At 38.7% G+C, this 26476-nt stretch overlaps 2 protein-coding genes across 5 annotated transcripts; one reads left to right on the top strand and one right to left on the bottom strand.

Annotated features, from left to right (window-relative positions):
• Positions 1–4926: 4926 nt before the first annotated feature.
• LOC106883161 (coiled-coil domain-containing protein 43) lies at positions 4927–14590 on the bottom strand. Of its 2 annotated transcripts, none has more exons than XM_089342271.1 (5): positions 14129–14590; positions 11470–11554; positions 9431–9596; positions 8118–8242; positions 4927–5373 (listed from the first exon to the last, which is right to left on the bottom strand). In XM_089342271.1, exons 1-5 carry the CDS (start codon positions 14312–14314, stop codon positions 5219–5221), a joined length of 717 nt encoding a protein of 238 aa, XP_089198397.1. In that variant the 5' UTR covers positions 14315–14590; the 3' UTR covers positions 4927–5218. The 2 variants fall into 2 exon arrangements, with proteins under 2 accessions (XP_089198397.1, XP_014789563.1); XM_014934077.3 differs by having other exon boundaries at positions 5134–7096; positions 14129–14552.
• LOC106883160 (lipoyl amidotransferase LIPT1, mitochondrial) lies at positions 12384–26402 on the top strand. Of its 3 annotated transcripts, none has more exons than XM_014934076.3 (5): positions 12384–13683; positions 19642–20245; positions 21255–21362; positions 21699–21836; positions 25342–26402. In XM_014934076.3, the coding sequence occupies exons 2-5, from the start codon at positions 19703–19705 to the stop codon at positions 25756–25758; spliced, it is 1206 nt and encodes a 401-aa protein (XP_014789562.1). In that variant the 5' UTR covers positions 12384–13683; positions 19642–19702; the 3' UTR covers positions 25759–26402. The 3 variants fall into 3 exon arrangements, with proteins under 3 accessions (XP_014789562.1, XP_014789561.1, XP_089198396.1); XM_014934075.3 differs by lacking the exon at positions 12384–13683 and adding an exon at positions 14693–17093; XM_089342270.1 differs by lacking the exon at positions 12384–13683 and adding an exon at positions 18532–19015.
• Positions 26403–26476: the final 74 nt, after the last annotated feature.

Genomic DNA, 26476 nt, shown 5'->3' on the forward strand with positions numbered 1-26476 from the left:
GCAGTCTCTTTTGTAAGAATGAGAGTTGAAACATCTGACCATCTTCAGGAAAAAACAAACTGAATGTATTTAATCTGTTTGAAGTATTGAGTTCTTTTTTATTGTTGATTACTATGAGTATTCATTTAGCATTCCTCTCTCCATCCATCTGTGTGGTCTACCTGCATCCCCCTCCTGTTTCAGTGTGTGCACGTGTGTGTGTGTGTGTATATATATATATATATATATATATATACACACACACACATATCTCTCTGTATCTAAATGTTCTATGTATATATGTATAAATAATATAAGACTAGCTATCTGTCTATCTGCATATACACGTGCTTCACACATCCATATATATATATATATATATATGCATACACATACAAAGAGAGACATATGTATCTATATAGAGAGGGAGGAAGTAAAATGTGTCTTCTTTTACATATGCGCACACACACGTGTGTGTGTATATATATATATACATATATACTATAAACTATTTTACCTCAATATATACATACACATAACATCCAATTTAACTAACATTATTCCATTTATCTAAACACACCTGACCCAACTGAGAACTTCTGACAAAATAGCCTCCAGTGCCCCTTAGATGATTGGAAAAGGAAAAAGAATAATACTAACAAATAAATAAGATAACATAAAATATGAATAAAAAAAATGTAATAAAACAGTAAAAAGAAAGAAAGCATGTTAGTTGGCTTTCAACCAAGAAGCTAGTTAAATGAATCCATACCCCCATGGGTTTACTAAACCATTTCAAATTCATTGCCGATATATAATAGATAATAGCTGGTCTCAGGTGATGCTAAGTTCATAAAGCTAGAAGAAAATGTTTGATATGAAGATATGTTGGTGTTGTAAGGGGCAGGAACGAGAAGGTGAGGTGTTATATCTGAGAGATTAATAACTCCATTGCTGTCATCATCATAATCGTCATCACCATCATCTCTATCATAATCATAGCTCCTGCCATTGATTAGCGAAGATTTTGTGACGTCAGTAGTTGAGGGCACAGGTGTGTTGAACTGTCGGTTAATAGTGATGATTTAATACTCCTCACCGTCGTTCTATGAAAACTTTTTGGAAAGTGTCTGAAGCGACCAGGTGTGAAGATCTGCCATCATCACACTTGTTTATTAATTTTGTGCATTTACTTATCATCATTAACATCACTATTTACATAGTGTATATATGCATACACATTTATACATATGTGTGTGTGTGTGTGTGTATACATACATATAAATACATATACATTTATATATATATATATAGTAAAGTCTATTTGCCAACACAATGTGGAAGTCCTACACAATATGATGTTACTACTTTTTAACCCCAGGAAAACATCTCTTCCAGCTGGCTACTGACACATAGTCTGCATCCATATATATATATTAATGTATATGCATTTATACCTATGTACACACACACACGCATGTGTACACATATGCATTTATATATCTGTGTGTGTGTGTATACATCTTTCTCTCTACACATACACACATACATATATATATATATATATATATATATATATATATATATAGGGAGACAACTCAACATGTGTAGAAATATAAACATGCATTGCCCCATTACATACAATTGTTAGATCATCTGTTATGGGTCAATGATTACCAACATTCTACAAAACTCAGGTAAGACTCACAATAGAGTATCAACCATAATTAATTAGAGATACAAAGCTGACGAACTGGCAGAATTGTTAACATGTCAGACAAAATGCTTAACAGAATTTCTTCTGGTTCTTTACATGCTGAGCTCAACTTAGCCTTTCATCTTTTCAGTGTAAGACAAAGTACCAGTCAGATACTGGGGATCTATGTAATCAACTATCCCCTCTCCTCAGAATTCCTGGCCTTGTGCCCAAATAAAAAAGAATTAATTAGAGATATGACCAGGAAAGTGTAAAACTTTGCATCCGTATATCTTATTGAAATCTTTAAGCTTTCTTATTTCACTGTAATACTTTTGGCAAATGGATGAACCCCACCACTTCTTTTCCTTCCACAATATGGCAACATTATTGCAAGTTCAATCAAGGAGATAGCAAAGTCAATAGTCTTATATTCCTCTTGTACAAAACATGTTTAATTTCATTAAATGAAATGCATTATGGAAATATCACCTGACATACATGCAAGATATTGCATGTGACTTGTGCACAATAACAGCAGCTAAATAGTGTCAGCTAGTGCCAGGGGCAATAGGTTGGCTGTCACATGTGCACCAGTTCTAAAATGCAATGATCTGTTTTAATAAGAACTTGGAGTAGAATTCTTCAATAGAATACAATCATTTATCAATGATCCAGATTTTTTTAAAATTTCATTTCAACCTCATTTTATTTGCAGTGATATTGGCTGCTGTTGTGGCTGTTGTAATGGTGATAGTAATAGCTGATACAGTGGTGGTGGTCGTGGTAGTTGTTGTACTTGCTGGCATGGTTGCAGTAGTAGATATTGGCCTTATGGTAGTTAGTTGTTATGACACACGCACACACATGTACATTACATATATATATATATATACTCTTTTACTTGTTTCAGTCATTTGACTGTGGCCATGCTGGAGCACCGCCTTTAGTCGAGCAAATCGACCCCAGGACTTATTCTTTGGAAGCCTAGTACTTATTCTATCGGTCTCTTTTGCCGAACCGCTAAGTTACGGGGATGTAAACACACCAGCATCGGTTGTCAAGCGATGTTGGGGGGACAAACACAGACACATATACACACACACATTTATATATATACATATATACGACAGGCTTCTTTCAGTTTCCGTCTACCAAATCCACTCACAAGGCTTTAGTCGGCCCGAGGCTATAGTAGAAGACACTTGCCCAAGGTGCCACGCAGTGGGACTGAACCCAGAACCATGTGGTTGGTAGGCAAGCTACTTACCACACAGCCACTCACACAAGTGTACCTACATACAAACACATTGTATATGCATACACACACACACATTCCCAAACATATTATATACTGTAAGTACATACACACATATTCTGGGGTTTTGAGATTCTGACCTTCTGCAAATGTTATGCCTCACCCTTTTTTTTTTTTTTTTTTTTGTAAATACCAAAATAAGCCAACTTTCATTTATATTAAATATTTCATCCGAGAATGTTGGAAACATGCTAGACTGCAGTCACGCAATGATCGAGAAAATTTATGAGAACAAAGTGAAAGTAATAATGCATTACAGATAAAAGCTACAGCAATTGTTAAGCAATGCCCTGGTTTAATGACTGAAGCGTAAAGGCTATTGGTAATTTAATTAAAGGATCAAAATCAGTGTGATATGTCCATTAGTCTTGGTTTAGTGAAGAAAACCAAAAAGCTCAGATCCTTTTCAGTGGATTAAAACTTGGACAAGTAGCAAGCAAAGGTGATAATGGGGAAGAATTTGGTTCAATCATTCTAACCCTTTTCATACCAATCTATCCGAGACTTCTCTGAATTATGTGATACAAACTTCTGACTTTAAAGTGGTCTGAATTAAAACTTCCCATCGCAATTTTATGTTGATATAGGTTTCAAACACCAGCTTATCATCATCATCATCATCGTTTATCGTCTGCTTTCCATGCTAGCATGAGTTGGACGATTTGACTGAGGACTGGTGATCCAGATGGCTACACCAGGCTCCAATCTGATTTGGCAGAGTTTCTACAGCTGGATGCCCTTCCTAACGCCAACCATTCCGAGAGTGTAGTGGGTGCTTTTACGTGCCACCAGCACGAAGGCCAGTCAGGCGGTACCGGTAACGGCCACACTCAAAATGGTGTTTTTTACGTGTCACCTGCACAGGAGCCAGTCCAAGGGCACTGGCAACGACCTCGCTCGAATGACTTTTCACGTGCCAGGAATGCAAAGCTGTGACACAAGTGCCTGGAAGGCTATGCTGGTAACAATCATGCTCGAAAGGTGGTGCCATCACGATTTCGCTTTCGCTTGCCCCAACAGGTCTTTGCAAGCAGAGTTTAGTGTCCAATGCAGGAGACAAAGCTCCTTCCTGAGTCACATACACTCATAGGGCTTGATCCTCTAGCATATATATACGACCCCTGGATGGGATGCCAGTCTGCTGCAGGAATACTCACTTTTTGCCAGCGGAGTGGACTGGAGCAACATGAAACAAAGTGTGTTGCTCAAGAACACAACACAGCACTCAATCAAGCAGTGACAGGGGGAAAACGCAGATATATACCTATATATACACGACAGGCTTCTTTCAGTTTCTGTCTACCAAATCCACTCACAAGGTTTTGGTCAGCATAATGTTATAGTAGAAGACATTTGTCCAAGGTGCCACACAGTGGGATTGAACCCAGAACCATGTGATTGGGAAACAAGTTTCTTACCACACAGCCATGCCTGTACCTATATATATCTTTATCTTTTATCTCTTACTTGTTTCTGTCATTAGACTGTGGCCAAGCTGAGGTACCATTTAGAAGAGTTTAAGTCAAACAAATCAACTCCACTACTTATACTATCAGTCTCTTTTACTGAATCTTAAGGTATGGGGACAAAAACAAACCAGCACCGGTTGTCAAGCAGTAGGAAAACAAACACACTCACACACACACACATATATATTTACATATGCATGATGAGATTCTACAGTTTTCTGTCTACCAAATTTACTCACAAGGCATTGGTGGGTCTGGGGCTATAGCAGAATACATCTGCCCAAAAGTGTTACACAGGGGCCTGAAGTCAGAACCACGTGGTTGCAAAGCAAAATTCTTAACCATACAACCTTGTCCACACCTGTGACAGACAGACAGACAGACAGAGTTTGATTTTAAAAACCTTAAAAATAATGACGAAAATTATAAAGCAAGAAAAAGAGATAAAAAAAAAAAAACCAAAGTAAAACACCCAAAGCATAGTTTATTGACACTGATATCATCATCATCATCATCATCATCATCACTGCCATTGTCGTTATCATCATCATCATCATCACTGCCATTGTCGTTATCATCATCATCATCATCAGGATGATCAGTTGGAAATGTTTCTGCAGTGGGAGGCAGGAGGTCAAAAGCAGTTTGGTTGGTGGGGGTGGGTGGGTGGGTGGGTAGGATTTGAAAGGAGGCTTTATTTGGTAAGGCATCCAAAAGATATAGGCTTGTGCCTGCACCAGCGGACCTTCGAGTCATTCAGTAGATGCAAAGTTTGTTTGTTTTTTGGCATAGCTTTTTTTGGTTTTCAGTCTTTGTTATTTTAGTGGTGTGTAGGGGGGGGGGTTTAGGGCTAGGGTGAAGGGGGGAGGAGGAGGAGTAGGGAAGACTAGGTCCTTTTCGAAAACGCTTTGCTGTTCCTGTCGTAAGGAGAATTTATAAAAAACGGTTTCACATTTTGGCACAAGGCCAGTAATTTCAGGAGAAGGGGTGGGGGTGGGGGTGGTTGGCTAGTGAATTACATCGACCCCCCCCCCCCGCCAGTGCTCATCTGGTACTTATTTTATCGACCCTGAAAGGAAGAAAAGCAAAGTCGACCTCAGCAGAACTTGAACTCAGAACATAAAGACAGACAAAATACTGCCAAGCATTTAGCCCAGATGCTAAGAATTCTGCAAGCTTGCTGCCTTAGGAGAATTGATAATAATAATAATAATATTAATAATAATAACAATAATACTAATAATAATAATAATTATGGTTTCACATTTTGACACAAGGCCAGCAATTTTGAGGAAGAGGTAAGTCAATTACTCCTATATGGACCCCAATGTTCAACTGGTACTTATTTTATCAAATCCTCAAGGATGAAAGGCAAAGTCAACCTTGGCAGAATTTGAACTCAGAACGTAAAGGCAGACAAAATACCGCCAAGCATTTTAGCCCAGCGTGCTAATAGTTCCTTCCGCTCGCTCACTGCCTTAGGAGAATTTGATGATAATAAGATTAATAATAATAATCCTTTCTATTTATAGGTTGAAGGTCTGGAATTTGTGGGGAGGGGATAGTTGATTTCATTGACCCCCTCGCCCCGACCCCAGTACTTGACTGGTACTTAATTTATCGACCCTCAAAGGATGAAAGGCAACAATGGACTAAATGCAGCTAAGCATTTTGCTCAGTGCTAACAATTCTGCCAGCTCACTGCCTCAGGAGAATCAATAATAATAATAATAATAATAATAATAATAATAATAATAATTATCATTATTATTATAATATAATAATAATTATTATTATCATTATTACCATAATTATCAACAAAGGAGTTTCATCGTTTACTTTACGCATTCCCTAGAATATTGATAAAAACGTAAGAATGGGGAGGGGGGAGGGTGGGACATATGGTGGGTAGGGGGTAATGGAAAATCAAATTTTTAAGAATTTTTCAGGAAAGAGAAAACACGAAGGATCTGAAAATTTCTGGAGGACAAGGAGGGGGGAGGGAACAAAAAAAGTATTTGAGCATGTAAGAATGCATGTGTATATGAATATATGCATATACAAGTGTGTATAAATGTACCCATATATTCACATCTATATGTATGTGTGTATTAGTATGCATGTATATGTATGTATATATATATATATATATATATATATATATATATATATATATGTATATATGCATGTATATGTGTGTGTGTGTGTGTATATATATATATATACATATATATATGTACATATTTTGATGTGGGTGTGAATATACATTGCATATATATATATGTGCGTGTTAGTATGTATATATGTATGCAAATTTATAAATATATCTCTATATGCCTGTGTATGTAAGTGTGCGTGTGTGTATGTATACATACATACATACAGACAGAACGATGTGTTTCTTGTTTGGCCTGTTGTCACATCCACCAAAATGGCTGTGCTACCTTCTTTTCTCTCCTTTCTGGGTACGTTTCTTCTCGTTTTCCTTCCTCTCTTGGCGTTTGTTTTTCTGTGCTTCGCGGTCCTGTTTGTCCTTCTCCTTCTTCTTCTCGTTCTCCTGCTTCATCTTCTCCCGCATCTCTTTCTCCTGCCTCTGAATGCTGTCCCGGTTCATGTTAGCCAGCAGAGGCATCGCTTTCAAACAGTTAAGGAGTCCAAGACCGAAAAGAAATAGCAACCGGACACACGTGACCAGCGAGGGGTAGGGAGAAAGAGTAGCAGAGGTAGAAGAAGGGGAGGAAGTAAAATATAAGTTAGCAACGAGAGGTAGAGAGGGAATGGTCTGTGTATTACAGCATACGTAAGTGTTAAAGCATACCTACGCGTGAGGTCGCATGGCCCAGCGGTTAATGTGTTGCACTAACAATCATGAAATTGTGGTTTCAATTTCAGGACCAAGTGGAGTGTTGTGTTCTTGAGCAAAACACTTTGACACCCAGCATGTGGTACACTGTGCATCTGTTCAGGCAACGTCGATTTGATGGAGGAAGTGAGAGAATGTACTGCACATGCATTTGATGACTATAAATAAATCATTTATACAGCTTGTTTAGCAAAAAACTGCAGAACCATCTTTCTCAGATGAGAGCCTACGATCACATTAAAGCTGAGTTCTACACAATTGTGTTAACTTTATTTCTATTTCTAACAAGAATACATTCTATTTTTTGTGCCAGGTAACCAGCAAACTTGAGTCAAGCAGAGTAATGTACCTTATACAATGTGTGTGTGTATACAGACGTCTCCATACCTTCTGCTTGTTTCAGTCACCAGACGGTAGCCCTGAAGGGTTTTAGTTGAACAAATCAGCCCCATAAAGTGACAGTATGATGTCAACTTAATGTGACAGTCCCATATATGTTATGTGTGCATGTTTGCATTTTGCCAGTGCATGACAATCGTAAACAAATGTCACCGTCATACAACCAGTCATTTGTTTCCAATCTTCCATGAAAATATGTCAGGCCATAAGAAAAATTTACCTTGCTTGGAAACTGGTGAGGGTTAGCAACAGGAAGGGCACCCAACTATAGAAATCTGGTTTATGTAAGTATAGGAAAGAGGACATTAAAATGATGCTGAGAATCATGTTTGGAGGATGTGGAAATGGTAAATGGCTGAAAGTAACAAAAGAATTTATTAGAAAAAAGGATACATGTAACTGGGTTCAAATTGTTGCTACCGGCAGCAGAAGCTGCAGGGATCAGGTTTGCTATGTTACCTGGGACAGAAGTATTGGCTCCTGACTGAATGGGTTCCGGTTCTGATAGTTCAATTCCCCTGAGGGATAGTCAAGGAAACAATTAAAAAAAAAACGAAAAAAAAAATTCATATATATATATATATATATATATATATGCATGCACATATATATATATATATGCATGTATGCACATACAACAAGGAAAGAAAAGAGTCATAAAAAAAAAATTCAAAAACAAGTGGGGATATTAAACATTTGTTTTTTTTTTTGTTTAAATAACTATTTTTAACATAAGCAGAAGAAACTGGTTCCTTATTTTACCAAGCAAAGAAGGATGAAAAGCAGAGCTGACCTTAACCTGGATTGAACCATTCATCTAACAAACTGTAGGAAAACGCCTGCCTGTTCGTCCATCCATCCTTTCTTTCCTTCCTCACCACTCACTATTCCTAGGAGGGCCACAGAGGTAGAATGCTCAGGTATCTCTGCACAAAAGCCCCATCAGAAGCAACTGCCATGGCACTTTCCTGCTGGATTTCCAAACATGACTGACACTATGGATATTATCCAACCGCATTGCTTTTGGTTCACCCCAAGGTCTCCTGCTGGTTGGCCCTGGTTTGAAGAATCTGTTTTGCAATCCTTTCCTGCAGCATTCTAACCCCATATCTGTAATATTGTGGCATCCATTGTTCAAATTAGCAAATATTGGTAGCTCGATACATTTCTAAATAAATATATATATATATATATATATATATATCATTTAACGTCCGCTTTCCATGCTAGCATGGGTTGGATATATATATATATATATATATATATTCGTATGTATGTGTGTATTCTTTTACTTGTTTCAGTCAGAATTGAAATATGAATGGGTTGGCTATGTATGCAATTCTGTCTTACATGCAGGTCATAGGTGGAGAAAACTGGGATGAATAAACTACAGTAACAACAAAAGCAATTCTGAACACTTGTCTGAGATTAGCGAACAGAAAGGTAGCAGCGTGCTTATGTATGGTGAGTCATCTAACCATCAAATATCGACTTCAGTCAAATATGAATTGCTTCCCTTGATCATTTGTTTTTTTTTCTATTCGATTCGTATGTGTGCGAGTGTGTAAACACACATACACAAACAAACACATACTCACACATCCATACACACATCATGACCCTCTTAATACAAATATCTCCACTACCACACACTCACTCAGACACACACACACAAAAAAGCCTCTAATACCAATTACTAAGGATACTGGTCAGCTTCATCACAGACTGTAGAGTACTGCACCAATATGGCACGTTTCTGGGCCAATTCCTCTTCACTGAGTTGTTTGGCTTTCTTCTCAGTACAACTGGTCACAACATGTGTATTAGTGAGCATTTTGGACAGCCGTTCATCCAGGGGTGTCTTGTTGGGTTCTGAAAGATACATAATGCACATGTATAGAGAGAGAAACAAGCTAACAGGAGGAATGAGAATAGAGAAATAGATAGATCAATATGGTAATAGTGGGGTACATGGATGAGGTACTGGTGGGGTACATTGGTATAGAGAAATCAGTCAGTGATGTACCAGTAGGGTACATCATCATCATTTAATGTCCCTTTATCCACGACAGCATAGGTCAGATAGAATACATTGAGACAGATTTTCTAGGGCCAGATGTCCTTCCTATTGCCAAACCTCAGCCATTTCCAAGCAAGATAATATTTCCCTATGACCAGACATGTTTTGCACAAAGGATTGGAGATGAACAACAACCTTGTTTGTACGAGAACGATGCTTATTTATAACCATCATGAGATGTCTAGACAAGGCTACACATGCACACAAAACTGAAAAAAGCCCACAGTATATATATATATATAATTAAGGCTATAGAAGAGACAATATGGTCTCTTCTATGCCCTTAATTATAATTGTATTTTATACTATCCTAAATCTCTATGCAGATGCTACTTTTGTGGTAGAAAAGGTTAAAAGAGGTGAGACTATATCTTTGGATGAGGAGTAGGAATGTGTTAACGAGTGACTTTTAAGGCAATTAATACGGTGGTCTTTCTTTGGATGTGACTTACGATGTTGGGACGAAATTGTAGAAGGGGGACAACTTAGTTTCACGTGAAACCCGTATACATATTACACACATATATATTGTGTTGAGCCAAATGATTTTGCAATATTTGGTAACTTATTTGTATAATTCGTCGAGTTACAAACAAAAGCAGCCTCACATTTAAAGCAGAGGCCATCGTGTTGCACCGCCTGAAGCCACCTTTCTTTGATCCCACGTTGATACCAGTTCTTGTCTCCCGAGGTGAAGAACTCCTTCACTGAATCTTCCACCTTTTTCTTTTTGTTGGTGAAGTGTTACAGGCGCAGGAAATAAACCATGGATTGAAACAAGTAATAATCCGAGAGAAATAAGTTCAGACTATATGCTGGGTGTGACATCAGTTCAATTCCCTCAAGCTCCTGCAGTTTATTCTGGGCAATTATGCAGTATGGGGTCGTGCTGCAGAAGAGCTCCCTTTCTTATTTCTTTATTGTCCACAAGGGGCTTAAACATAGAGGGGACAAACAAGGACAGACAAAGGGATTAAGTCGATTACACCGACCCCAGTGCGTAACTGGTACTTAATTTATCGACTCCGAAAGGATGAAAGGCAAAGTTGACCTCAGCGGAATTTGAACTCAGAACGTAATGGCGGACGAAATACCGCTCAGCATTTCGCCTGGTGTGCTAATGCTTCTGCCAGCTCGCCGCCTTTGAAAGTGAGAAGAGCTCACTTTCTATTAACCAATGTCAGGTATTTTTGTCATACAATGGCATACATTGACTCTAGCTGTAAGGAGTAACAAGCTGGCATCAATAGCTCAACCATCGAAATGAACTCATAGTGAATTATCCCCTCAAAATTTCCACCAGATGCAGAGCATCACCTTGTGTTTGAAATGCCCAGGTTTAGAGACAAGTTCCTGAAGCTGGTACTTGCTTAACCACTGTTTATGCACGTTAGGAAAGCAGAAAAATATTTTCCTTGGATATTACTTGCTCTGATCTATGGCTCCTGTCACTTCAACCAAGAGAAGGGGAAAGCTTCAGTGAAGGAGTCCTTCGCCTTCAAGGGCAAAAACTGGTATCAGTGTGGGATCGAAGAAGCGCACAACAGCAAGGGGGTGGGTATTAAAATTGGCAACAGATTAAGTCTAACACTTTTGGTGCTTACCTGGAAAAAAAGTTAGCTTTTAATAAGAAAATGGAAAAAAAAAATCCTGAAAGTTGCTTACCCTTTTTGTTTTCTTTGGAATCTACATTACACATCTCATCCCATTTCTTTATCACTTCATCACAGATTTCTTCTTTAGAGTCTTCCTGAAATTGAAACAAACAAACTGGTTTAAGAACAACAATGAAATGGAAATGTTCTGTGATTGTTAAACGGATCTGTCAATGGACTGACTCCAAGACTATTCCTTCTCCAAGCTATTGCAAAAGTATAATGCCTCTGGTCACATGTGATACACAGACAGGACCCTCCTACACCAACAAAGCAGAATCTACAGACATACAGAAGCAGAGACAGACTCATAGCTAGATGAATGTATCACCATTATGTCATCTATTCTTCAGACATTGCTACATAACCACTCCAATGCTGTTTAAATCTCCTAAAAAAATCTCAACTGGCAAAAATGAACTGTACCTGTATTTCAAAGGGTTGGCCTTGTCACATTCTATGTCATGCTGAATCTCCCCAAGAACTACATTAAGGGTATGTGTGTTTGTGGATTGTTCAGCCACTTGCGTGTTAATTTCACAAGCTGGCTGTTCCATTGATCAGATCAACTGGAACACTAGTCGTCATAACCAATAGAGTACCAGTTCATGCTGCACTACATTCACCTCATTAGTGCATGTCAGAGTGTGACACAGTGTAAATGAGAAAAATGTTGCTTGGCTGACTACCTGCATACCATAGGGCTGCTCAACCAATGCTGAGCTGGTGGAAGGTACATCCTAAAAATAGTCTACAATTATGGTCCAGACAAACATAAAACTGACACAAACAACAGCATCAATAAGAACTACAGCTATTATATCCTCATTGTATCTATCTTGCTAGTCTTAGCTGTGGCCATCGTCTAATGCACCATTGCATGTCAGGGTGTCCAATATGGTTCTTACCTAGGCTTGTGGCGTGGTATATTTGAACTGAGAAATTTGTTGTCCATGCAAAGTTGTTCAGTTAACTTTACCTCTTTCCAGTAGATCTACACATTTTCAAACACTATAGTTTATCTTGTTATCAAAGACTGACGTTACACAAATAACAACAGGTAAACAGTGATAATAGACAGGCAGAGTGGAGAAATAACACCAGGCTTCCATCACTGCACACGTTATATGGAATACTGGATGCAGAATGTACTCTTGTGTTGAGCGTTATAAACAGGAGAAAAGCCATAAGAAACGGTGCCATTGTGGTAACATTTCATTTTTACTTCAACCAACTACCGAGTTTCAAAGTGTCACCTTGGGGTACTTACTCTAGTCCTACGAAGATTTGAACCAGGTAACTACGGGTAAACGAAACATTTAGTCAATTATTTAATGTCTCCTCTATTTCAGTGAAGTACACCGACCTATGATATATTCTATTTGAACATGGTATGGATCCGAAGAGTGAGCGACCAGCTGAAGAAAACATACAGACAATTGCATATCTTCGAAGCTCATAACTCTATCACCATATGGTACGGATTTATTTCCGGTCATGTGAAGATATAAATACAACTCCGCGAGATAACAACACCTTGGACAGTTTGTATATTATCGTTATCGTCAATGATTTCCACCTATCTAATCAAAAAGTCGGTGACTTTTGTCATGAAAGAAAAACATTGGTTAAATATTTTGTTTATGTTTGGGGAAGGTGTTTCACGCTTGAGTCCTGAGTAAAAGACTACACTCGATTGGTTCTTCAACGCTACATTCTCACTCACTGCCTCCCCTAACCCACTTCGTTTTCACCTGAGAATCATATAAGTAAACACGAGGATAGCAAGAGAGATTCTTTATGGTTGCTCGACTTGCTAAAAATAGCAGCCAAATCGACTACCCCTCCTTACTCAAATTACATCCCATCGTCTTAAAAAAAGGTGGGGGCACATTGGATAATATGGTCTTAAAACAATGGATAGTCTCAGCTGCAAGCCTTCGATCCGAGCTCACCTGAGGGCTAAACAAAAATTAACAAGACCGTTTAATTAAACAGAGAAAAGAAAAGAGATAAAGAGAGTCTGAAGGACCAAGAATTTGTGTGGATTTGAAAAAGAATAAACTGATAATTTGACAAAAATAAGGCGATGAGGGTTTGTTTCGAAGTCTCTCAGAAAAATAGCATTCCGTCCAGTAAGACGGAATGCCTTTTCTTGCTATCTAATATAAAGAATAGAATCGTACAAGAATGGAAGATAACCAAATTAGCAAAGAATTTTAAGGTAAGATTTAAAGAGAGAAACCTACACAGAATAAAACAATGTTTTCTTTTACTAAAATGCGTCATAAGCATTAGGGTAAATACAATTTAAGAGCGTATATTTATGTATATATGTGTGTGTGTGCGTATAATGTAATATGAATAAGATAAGTTGTATATATATATATATATATATATATATATATGTGTGTGTGTGTGTGTAATATGTTACGTTGTTTAGCCTTAACATAGACCTATGTACAAAGGTGTTCCAGTAGTGACCATCCGTCTTAGAGTGTAATTCCACTGTCCGATTGTATTCTTTTTTTTAAGACAGAAAGGAGTGATTTGAGGGCGGTTTAGTAGCTATTTCTGTTAGGTTGTGCGACCAAGAAGGGGAAAGTTCTTGGCTTATACCTACGTGATGATATATTATAAGATGTGTATCTGTGTGTGAAATACCGTACCGCTATTTCCCCGACGATGTCCAACAGGGAGTCCTTCTTCTCATCATATCCGCTGTACGACTCGAGGATGCCATTGATGTACGTGACAAACACACCGGCATCAAGATCGTCATTTAATTGCAGCAGTCTCGTCTCCAGCCATCGTGTAAAGCCATCAGAGTCATTACACATGGATACAGCCGCCATGCTGAACTCTTGCCACCGGAAGTTGCTCTCACGCACTCGCACTTACACTCACAGGTACAGACACATGCATAGTTACACTCACACAATCAGTCACCTAAATTCACACACACACACACACACATATTTATTTACACTCTGATACAAACATACATTAACAACTTTACAGTCACACTCATTTAAACTAACATATGCACATACACATGTACGGTCACACTCACACAGGCAGTCGCTTACACTCACGCACACATCTATTTAAAACTCTTGCACAGAAACACGTACAACTACACATTTACGGTTACACATACACACACAAAGAAACGAACATAGGACCACGCACATATTTACACTCTCGTAGAAACGCGTAAAATGACACCTACATAGTCACACTTACACTCAGAAATACTCAAACACACACATAGTTACATACACTTTCACACAGAAATACATACGTTGACACATTTATAGTTACACACACTTACAGAAATACTGTCTCATAGTTACACATTAACAAATTCATGGGTGTTTTGCATATACCTATACATAGATACAGATATGTCCATATAAGACGGGACATACAAGGTGAATTCTTATATATACATACACAAGAATTTATTTTTAGCTCTTATGATTTCGTTTCGGCACCTCATTCCAGGGTTTGTTTTCATTATACCTTTACTAATTTGGAAATGACAAGCAACGGATGGCCGCTGTGCTTGAAATAGTTGCAAAATATTCCTCAAGTCACAAAGTCTCAATACAAGAAGTTTATTACATTTAACAATGTAATTCTGAATATACAGAAAGGGTGCGATGGTCGTCATTTGAATATCTTTGATCAGAGTTGACAAAAAGGAACAACAGCTAGACAAACTTCTGATAACTTCGATTCGTCAATATTCAGGTTCGATTCGCAGCAGAAGCTACTTCGTTTTAGTTACTCACCTTATGTTCTTGAGAAAGGCATGAATATTAATTTTATCCTTATTTTATTCCTCTCTGAAATATTAACATTGTGGATAAAAAAAAAAAAAAATGACTAATTTTATTGTAATTAAAGAAAGTGTTTTTATTTTCCTAAATATTGAGAAGAGGGAGAGGACTAGAGTTCGGAGCGATGAGCTTTGTCTTTCATCAGATTGCGGCCATGCTGGGGCACCGCCTTAAAGAAGTTTTAGTCGAATGAATCGACCCTAGTACTTTTTTTTTTAAGCTTGGAACTTATTCTATTTGTTTCTTTTGCCGAACTGCCAAGACAAACACATCAACACCAGTTGTCAAGCGGTGATGGGACACACACACATACACACACATAAATATACGGCGGGCTTCTTTCAGTTTATGTCCACCAAATCCACTCACAAGGCTTTGGTCGACCTGATGCTATAATAGAAGACACTTGCCCAAAGTGCCACTGAGTCCGGATCTATGTGGTTGGGATGGAAACTTCTTACCACATAGTCACATGCTGATATGGATGTCTGCAGGAGAAATTGGATGAAAGGAACCTCTACATGGTCACTTAACCTGCTAAAATCCGCAGCAAAATCTGCCTCAAATTACACCTGCCATCTTTAAACAAAAGTCACACAGCGCCCGAAAGAAACAAACAAATTACACTCATACAGAGAAAGAGCAGGTTGAGCTATCCACGCTGAGGCCCCTTCATTAGCTCACAGAATTCAGGGCTACAGTTCGCAACATTCTTTCGTTTCAGTCAATGGACTGCGGCTATGCGGGGGCACCGCCTTGGGAGTATAGTCGAATAAATCGACCCCAGTAATGTTTTGAGTTTGTTGCTTCTTTAACCGGTCTCTATCGCCGAACTGCTAATTCGAGGGGCATAAAAAAACTAACACCAGTTGTCAAGTGGAAAGTGGGGACAAACACACGCATAGAAGGATCAGTTAATTATGATTTTATTCAGCCTATTTCCCTCTCAGATTCACACACTTATTGCAGCGGTCAGTCAGTTTTTCTGATCCCTGTAAAAGAACTCGGAAAGTTGAGCCTCCAACCAAGCCTTTCGCGGTACCCTTAAAGCCAGAAACTTTTCAACACTTATCGTATACGTATACACGAAATGCTTCCACACAGTTTCCGTCTGCCAAATCCACTCGTGTGGCTTTGGTCTCTTCTGGGCTATAGTAGAAGTGAGACTGCAACCGAAACCATGCGGTTGCTAAGCGAGCTTCTTCTGGTTGTTTTTGTATTTACGCAACTACATTGTCGAATGTGTTCTTCGGCAGAATTCTAGTTTTAGCACCCCATATAACCACCTCATAACTTGGGGGCGGGGGGGGGGTGATTTTCAGAAAATTTTTGCGAATTTGTGTTCGACATATTGGTCGGTCCGGAGCCATAGTTTCAGTCATCATACTGCCGCCATAACTTAATTACAGAGGCTTTCCCTCTGTGTGTTGTGTATCAAACCGTATCATATTTGCCCATTATGACGGAATCGATGAACGTAGCTTGAAGTTAGGTTTCTTCTCAAAGAACAAAAATAAATTAAAGGAGACAATAAGACTTCGTTTTTAAAAAATTTAGACCTGGGTTTGCACTCCTTAAGCATATTTCGTTTCTGAGCCAGAGCGAATAGCATTTAAATCCTTCCCTAATAGCAGACGTTTCTACATTAAAATGAATAGTGTGTATGCAACTAACGCAGTTACCTCCCTTACACCGCACTACCTCATGGTCGAACAATGAATGTGAAACCATCGTAATTATTTCTTCGGATAATTTCAGAAAAAAGAAACCAATATCTTAATTGTCATAGGTAATTATTTAAATTAATTATGTACACAACTGGTTGACAGACTCTGTGTGTATGCATATATATACATATATATATACACACACACACGTCTTATGTTGAGCCCGTTCTTGTAACAAAGTCAATATCTAACAGTGTATGTGTATTTAAATATATAATATGAATCTACCTCAGCTATATCATGTACATGTAGTCTGTTAGGAATGCTTGAAAGGGATATTTCTTTTAGAGGTAAGGATCTGTGAGAATTAGGAGATTAGTAATGTATCTGGGTTGTTTGAAGGTGATTGTAAACACGTGTAAATGCATAAGCGATTGTTTTGAAGGTGAATTGACTGTTATTAGTAGCAGATCGTAGCGGTTTCCTCGATTGTCTGATATATTTCTCCGTCTTCCTTGGAAGGACGACAAGCACTTATTTATCCACCGGTCAGCTCTGATCAAGCAGTGGTATTCCAGTCACAGCTGTCCCATTTTTCTCAGCCTATATATTGAACATGTAATTTATTTTAAAGACACTAAGAGGTGGTTTGAGATAGACATAGCTGCATATTTTGCCAATCAGTTTGACTAGATCCTTAATATTCAGTCAAATCAAACGATTAATTAAGTCCCTCGCTTGTTTTGAGAGAAATTCCAAGAGCGTCGGACAATATTCTTAATTATATCTCGGCTTCCTTCTACTTTTGTGTACTTGTTAAATTTCTTGTATATTTCTTATTTCTCTGCCATTCGTTTAACCCATGAATTTTAGTTTCTTTACGATGAATTATTTATGTTAATATTTAATGTTAAACAATATTTCATCCAAAACCCTTTTTAATTATAATAGTAGTGGTTGAAGAAATCCTTTGTTTTTAGTCTTTTCTTGTTTGTGATACAATCATTCTAAATTAATAAAACTTCAAAATCAAATTAGGTTAACATGTTGTCGATTTCAATAGTTTAATAAAAGACAGATTGTGAAAATTGCCTTCCAGTTTCAAACATTGCCGTATTTGATGATATATAAGACTCACTATTGCCCACCAAAATTCACTCCTGGTCCTATAGACAGTGTTAGGAATCCTATAAGCTAATTTTGTCCTGAATATATGCTGACGAAATTTTGGTTGGTCTAATATGCTCATGCGTCTTTTATGCCATCAAATACGGTATATTTGTTTGGATTTTCGTTTAGCTCTTACATAATATAAATTTCCAACGTAAGCTCAAGGTCACACATTTCGTAAAAGGGAGCAACGGAGTGCAGGACTTGACTGATTCTTATTCTACCGACATCGTAAATATGAAAGACAAAGTCGATTCCAGTTCGATTTAAACATTGGGAAGGAATGTTGAAATTATCGAGTCAACCAATATTATGAATGACATCTCCACTCACACTAATCTTCAGTTTACACCGCCGGTGTAGACCGAATAACTGTACTCTTGTTTTGATAAACATCCTTGGAGGCAAAAACATAAACTGTGTAGGAATTTACATGGAATAAAAATGGGAAATAATAATAGTCATTAATCTCTTAACAACTCCGTCTGTTTCGTCTCAAATTAACCCTAAATAAACAGATCTTAGGATCGAATGGTACAGATTTGATTATGGAGTTAAAGAATTCGCTTCGAACTGCACGGTTCCGCGTTCAATCCTTCTGTGCGGTACCAAGGGTGTTTTCTGCCATAACTTCGGGTTGATTAGTACCTTCTGGGAAGAATGTGGTAGTCAGGAACTATGGTACCTCATCATGTCGTGTACTTTATGTATGCATATATCATTTGCTGATGTATGTCGGCGAAAGATGTTGACACCAGCAAGATAAACCGGTGTTTTGGAAACCATGTCCCGCCGTAACGAAAACAAAAACATGTCTAGCGGCGACTATCTCGTTTATTCAATTTCATTACTACTGGAATTACACATCCAATAAGTACGTCCCTTTTTAAGATGGTAGAGTATGGTGTGAAGGAGATTTAGCTGCTAAGAATCTCCTTTGCTAGCTCGATTTAGCTATGCCCACAAGTAGGTATAATTCATAGTTCACCATTGTGAGCTGTGACATTATAAGGGTGAAGCGAATTCATTATCTTGCAGAGTTGAGCTCAAATTCCTTTGATAGGAAAATTCGTATGTCTTCCACAGAAGACTTGGAAATGAATGACATCACTTGTATGCTGATGACACTCGCTTACAACTATTATGTGATGACAAGACAACACACACACACACACACACACGCACATACACACATGCACACACTCACACACATTCAATAGGTTTCTTTTAGTTTCTGTCTCTAATATCTACTTGCAAGTGGATTAGTTGGCCCAGGGCTAGAGTTGAAGACATTTACCCAAGGTGCTGCACAGTGGGACCGAACCTGAAACCACATGGTTGAGAAGCAAACATCTTAAACACACAGCTATGCTTATCGCCACCACCACCTCCACCACCACCATCATCATCTTCATCATTTAACCTCCGCCCTCCAATGTAGATGTAAAAGCAAAAGGTGATGATAGGAATATTTATTTTGATTTTGGTTTTATTTTTCAGTTCTGTGAGTCTGCGATATTCCATACCATTTTTTGGCAATGTGTGACGTTCAGTTGCTACAATGTCGTTCTGTTTACCATACCTCAGGCTTTACCGCCATCTCTCAGCATTCACAGCTCTGTGTCAAAGACATTTTCAACTGGGACAGATTCATTCGCTCAAAGTGACCCCTGCCCTTCCTCTGGTCAGAACGGCTGCAACAAAAGCTGCAAAGCATGAAGTAATAGTTTCACAATCAACGTGTATCTTTGAAAACCTTTCTCTGGAAGAATGGCTATTCGAAAACACAGACTTGGAAAATACATCTTATCTGTTGATCTGGCGAAACACTGAAACGGTTGTGATTGGGCGGCACCAGAATGCTTGGATTGAAGCCAATGTGCCACTGCTGGAACAGAAAGGTGTCAGCATTGCACGCAGGAACAGTGGCGGAGGAACCGTTTACCATGATCTTGGCAACATCAACTTCTGTTTCCTAACATCGCGTGAACGATACGACAGAAAGTGGAACCTGAATCTTGTGACCGAGGCTGTTAACGATCAGTGGATGTTAAATCTCAGTGTGAATGCCCGAGATAACATCATGTGGAATGACATGTTTAAGGTGAGTAACCAAGAATGTTATTTTGGTTCTTTATTAGTCAGTATGTCATAGACATTGTGACCTTGTCACCATAAATGATACCTTTGTACAAACATACCAACCACTTGAGGCTTGTTGCAGTTGTCCACGCTTTCAGGTATTTGCGACAGAAGTCAAGCGACAAATGTACATTACATGTCATTTATATGATTTCAAGTATGTTTTTTTGTAAATCTTTGTAACCATGTTACGAGTGAAATACATTGCCTTTCCTTTATGAAAGACAAATTTGATTCCTGTTCAATTTAAACTCTGACCATTAGGAAACAATGTTGAAATTATTGTGTCAACCAATATTATGAATGACATGTCCACCGACACTCATGTTCAGTCAACACTACCAGTGTTGACTGAACGACTGTACTGTTGGACAAAATGCTTCGTGGCATTTCATCTGTCTTTACATTCTGAGTTCAAATGCTGCCAAGGTCAATGTTGCCTTTCATCCTTTCAGTGGTTGATAAAATAAGTACCCATTGAACCCTGAGGTCAAAGTAATTGTCTTCTCACCTTCACTGAAATTACTGGCCTTGTGCCAAAATTTGAAACAGTCATTAAGGTGGTGAGGCAGCAGAATCATTAGCTTGTTGGACAAAAGGCTTAGTAGCATTTTGTCCAGTTTTACATTCTGAGTTCAAATCCCACCAAGGTCAGCTTTGTCTTTCATCTGTTGAGGCTATTACAATATCATAGAGAGTTAAGCTAGGTTACTAGGCTACATCTACGTGACCTCTGATGTATAATTTTGGCCAGCAGTTGTGAGTTTTGAGCCTACATTGAGTGCATTGGATGCAGGGGGATTTTTAAACCCATTTTTGGGTAAAAAAAGGTGTGTCTTACAGGCCATCAAATATGGATGTTTTGCGTCCTTGTCCCATTTTGTATTATTTATACATACATATATATATATATATATATATATATATATTTGAAACTCTGAAATGATTTTGGTGTTTGTTGATTTTGACAGGTCTCTGGAACTGCTGCAAGGTTGAAATCCAAACGTGCCTATCATCATTTTACTCTGCTTCTTGATGTCAATCTGAATAACCTACAATCCTTTCTCCAGAGCCCTCTGGTGAGTGACTTTTATCTTTCACATTTATCATAACACAGAAATCATCTGCAAGCAGCTACAGCAGCAGCATCACCACTACCACTACCTCCATCATCACCACCACCACCACTATTACCACTATCATCCACCACCTCCTCCTCATTGTTATCATCATCATCGTCATCATCACTACAACTATCACCACTTCCACCACCATCAGTTGTAGTAGTGGTAGTAATAACAGTTCTTGTTTTCCTTTATTGACATCACCGTATATATCTTACCTAATTCTTCACCCGCATTGCTCAAAAGTCCCTTGAAACATTTAATTTTTGTTTTTGTTTTTTTTCCCCTTAGCTTGGAGCAAGTAGTCGTGCCACAGCCAGCATCCCTTCCTCTGTCATCAACCTTGTTGATGTGGAACCGCAGTTGACATACGACAATGTCATCCAGTGTGTTGCTCAGCGATTTCTTAGTTTCAATCAGAACTCACAGGTAATTAAAAGACAGCTGTTTCCTTGGTGTTCCATCAATCCTTATTAGATATTTTTGGCTTAATTAACTAATTAACCCCTTTGTTTCCATATTTCTGTTGAAATTCCCTTCCATTCTTTCAATTAATTTGGAAAATAATGAAGAATTTGGTAAAAATAATCCTGTCATTATCTTTTGTTTTTACTTGTTTCAGTCACTAGACTGGGGCAATGCCTTGAAGAGTTTTTAGTCAAATGAATTGACCCCGGTGCTTCTTTATTTTATTGGTCTCTTATACCGAACTGCTAAGTTACAAGGACATAAACAAACCAAGACTGGTTGTCAAGTGGTGGGAGGGGACGCACACACACACACACACACACATATATATATGACAGACTTCTTTCAGTTTCTGTCTACCAAATCCACTCACAATGATTTGGTCGGCCTGAGGCTATAGTAGAAGACACTTACCCAAGGTGCCACCCAGTGAGACTGAACCCAGGACCATGTTGTTGGGAAGCAAGTTTCTTACCACACAGCCACTCCTGTGCCTTTAAAGATGTTTGCTGAGCAGTCACCCATCTAAGTACTAACCAGGCTCCTTATTGCTTAACTTCAGTGACCTGACAAGAAACCCTTTTGTTACCAAATTTCTGTTGAAATGCACTACCACTGGAACATATACAGCCCCAGTGAGAGTTGAACTTGGTATGTAAATGGACTAAGCTAAATACAGCAGACCAGACTATTTAGTCTCATATTTTACCATTCCTGCTTCTTTTAATGCCCTTTAACAATATCCTCGGGAGGCGCAATGGCCCAGTGGTTAGGGCAGCGGACTCGCGGTCATAGGATCATGATTTCGATTCCCAAACTGGGCGTTGTGAGTGTTTATCGAGCGAAAACACCTAAAGCTCCATGAGGCTCCGGCAGGGGATGGTGGCGAACACTGCTGTACTCTTTCACCACAACTTTCTCTCACTCTTACTTCCTGTTTCTGTTGTACCTGTAATTCAAAGGGCCAGCCTTGTCACACTGTGTCACGCTGAATCTCCCCGAGAACTACGTTAAGGGTACACGTGTCTGTGGAGTGCTCAGCCACTTGCACGTTAATTTCACGAACAGGCTGTTCCGTTGATCTGATCAACTGGAACCCTCGACGTCGTAAGCGACTGAGTGCCAACAACAACAACAACAATATCCTCAATCATTCCTTTTGTTTAACAACCAACTGTTTTAGTAGAATACTACAATTAATTACTTTTCAGAATGTTATTTGTCACCCTATTTTACTGCCGCAGAAATTTGCAACCATGATCAGCTTTGGTTGAAGTTCCTATACCCCTGAATAAGCTTGAATTTGTGTGCCTCACTTAGGTCAATAACCTTAAAAAAATATGTAGTATGGAGAAGAGAAATAACTCTAGTTGCTTAAGCTGTTATAATTATAAAGAGTTACGTCCCTAGAAATATTAGCTTGCATATTTCTCTAATTCTTTCACGCTCACTAATTCCATTCACCACCATCCACGTCCAACGTTTGAAGAATATTGCTTGTTGTTGTGTAGTTGTTAAGCTTTAATCGACAAGACCTAAGATTAAAGTCATTTAAACGTGATCATTTCTTTTTTGCATTATATGTCCAGGACGCCAATATCGAACGCGTCTTTTCTTTTTTTTAATGGCGGCAAGGCGTAATTTGAGGGAAATACGACCGATATTTTCGGCAGGTCGGATGACCACGTAGGCACTTCTTCATTGCGTCTTTCCTTATTTCTTTGGTTGAAGGATCAGGGCGGCGGCGAGGCAGTGGGTAACTAACTTTCGAAGAAGCTATGAAATAAATCTCAGCGAATTTCTTAGGGGATGCAGATTCTGTCTGTCTGTCTCCTGTACGTATATGTATATACATTGTGTGTGTATATATATATATATAGTTAAAAAAAACAATAACAAAAAAACACAAAAACACAACAAAGTGAGGACGTGATATGGATAGTATTATTGGACGCTCAGGAAAGGAAAGAGAGAGTGTATGAGGTTTCGGGCGTAGCCCTTCGTCGGAAAGATGGAAAGTTCGGAGAATGGAAGAACGGAATATATATATATATATATGCACAGGCATCGCTGTGTGGTTAAGAAGCTTACTTTGAATCACGTGCAGCACCTTGGCCAAGCGTCTTCTACTATTGCCTTGTGCTGATCAATGTCCTGTGAGTGAATCTGGTAGACGGAAACTGTGCGGAAACCCGCCGCGTGTGTGTTATATATATATAAGCAAATGAATAATAATAATAGACGTTGGATAAATGTCAATTCATTACGGCTGTTTCTTACTCATTTTATTAGATGAATGTGTACATTACATCACAGCAAAAACCGTATTCATCAGACGATACATATAATTTTAAAACAATAGACGAACACTCCATGAACACGAAGTTGACCCGGCGGGCCAATAGGCGTGTCCCCACTGCGTTCATGGAGTGTTCGTCTATTGTTTTGAAATTATATGTATCATCTGATGAATACGGTTTTTTGCAGTGATGTAATGTACACATTCATCTAATAAAATGAGTAAGAAACAGCCGTAATGAACTGACATTTATCTATCGTCTGTTTTTATCCATTTACTTACAATACACCAAAGGGAATCATGACGAGTCGGACATCCTAGAGTATACCAAGCTACGTATGATCAACACAACGTATGCTTTGGGCCTATCATTATTTTTATTAAGGTGGCGAGCTGGCAGAAACGTTAGCACGCCGGGCGAAATGCTTAGCGGTATTTCGTCTGCCGTTACGTTCTGAGTTCAAATTCCGCCGATGTCGACTTTTCCTTTCATCCTTTCAGGGTCGATAAATTAAGTACCAGTTACACACTGGGTCGATGTAATCGACTTAATCCCTTTGTCTGTCCTTGTTTGTCCCCTCTATCTTTAGCCCCTTGTGGGCAATAAAGAAATAAGAAACGTTAGCACGCCGGGCGAAATGCTTAGCGGTATTTCGTCTGCAGCTACGTTCTGAGTTCAAATTTTGCCGAGGTCGACTTCGTCTTTTACCCTTTCGCGGTCGATGAGATAAGTACCAGTTACGCACTGGGGTCGATATAATCAACCCCCTTCCCTCAAAATTTTCAAGGCCTTGTGCCAAGAGTAGAAATAATAATAATAATAATAATAATAATTACTACTACTACTACTACTACTATATATAGTTGTTTGGCAACTGGAGATGTGAAACTTCAATTTGAACGAAATTTGAACTTTCGGCGCAATGAATATATTGTGATACTCTACAGCCTGTGTGGAGTGCTTTATTTTGTTTTTATCTTCTTATTTACATTGACGCTTTCGCATTTAAATGTTCACACAACAACAAACACGAATACATACACTCAAACACGCACACTCCCCCCTCTCCTCCTTCCTCTCTCTCTCACACACACATACACACATGCACACACACACACACACACCTTTAACTACATTCCTCCTCTTCTTTTTTTTTTCTAATCCAGCCAACATCCATTGAATTCCTCGACCTTAAGAAAGACCGGAGCCGTTTTCCTGGTTTAGATAAAATCTTAGAAAATCGCTTGGACTGGAAATGGATTTTTGGCAAGACTCCAACTTTTACTTTGGATCGTCATTTCATCACACACTGCTACCAATCCAGAGAGACTTGCTTAAGGATCCACTGTAAAATTCAAGATGGCTGCATTAACACGTTAGATATCCAGTTATCTCCCTTAGACCAAAAACTTGATAGACTCGCTTCCTCAACAAAAAATGCTTTACTGACAGAAAGACTTAGCGGAAAACATTTACAACCAGTTTTTGAAAGACTGCGTCAGAATTTTTCTGAAGTCAAGGAAATATCACCACATCTTTTAGATTGGTTTTTAAATAGCTTATGGGTGACTTTTTTTGGTTGAAATTCTCGTTATTGTTGACATAATGATGCGGCAAACTTCCTCGACGAGTTGGATAAACAAAATTTGTTTGCACAGTTAACACTGCCATGTGCCGGTTTCCGTGTGTCTCCAACGTTCACACTGTGTTAAACGATGTGTGTGTGTTGTGTGGAGACGTGGGTTGTTGATAGAAAGGCTATAAAATCATTAAAATCGGAAGTGTGAAAAAGTAGACGTTGAAAATATGATAATATAACGATATGGTGTGCTGTATGATTATATTTTTCGAACCTTCTGTTTTTCATTGTGGACCAGCATTGATGAGCTGATTGACTGTAGTTCTATGATACAGGAAGTAATGGCTGCATGCTGTGTATCACTGCAGGGCACCTCGTGCAAGCTCTCTTGCGCTGTACCCCACCCCTCCTCCCCTGCAGACCAGAGACTCCACAATGGATTATGGTAGACAGAAGCTGAAAGAAGTCTGTAATGTGAGGGCGTTTGTGCTTCATTGTCTTGACATTGCTTGGCAGTGCCCCCCCTCTCCCCACTAAATCTTTAATGGTCTCTCAGGGGTCATGTGGACCCCAGTTGAGAACCACTGCTTTAGAGAGAAATAAAACAACAAATTTCAAAACATCCTAATAAAGAAAATATAAATATTACTTCACAGCTTTATATTTGTCTCTTACAAATATTGTGTGTGTGTGTGTGGATTTACATTTTACTGGTTCCAATA

Source organism: Octopus bimaculoides, chromosome 25 (genome assembly GCF_046866305.1).
Source record: "Octopus bimaculoides isolate indiv1 chromosome 25, ASM4686630v1, whole genome shotgun sequence".
Lineage (NCBI taxonomy): Eukaryota > Metazoa > Mollusca > Cephalopoda > Octopoda > Octopodidae > Octopus > Octopus bimaculoides.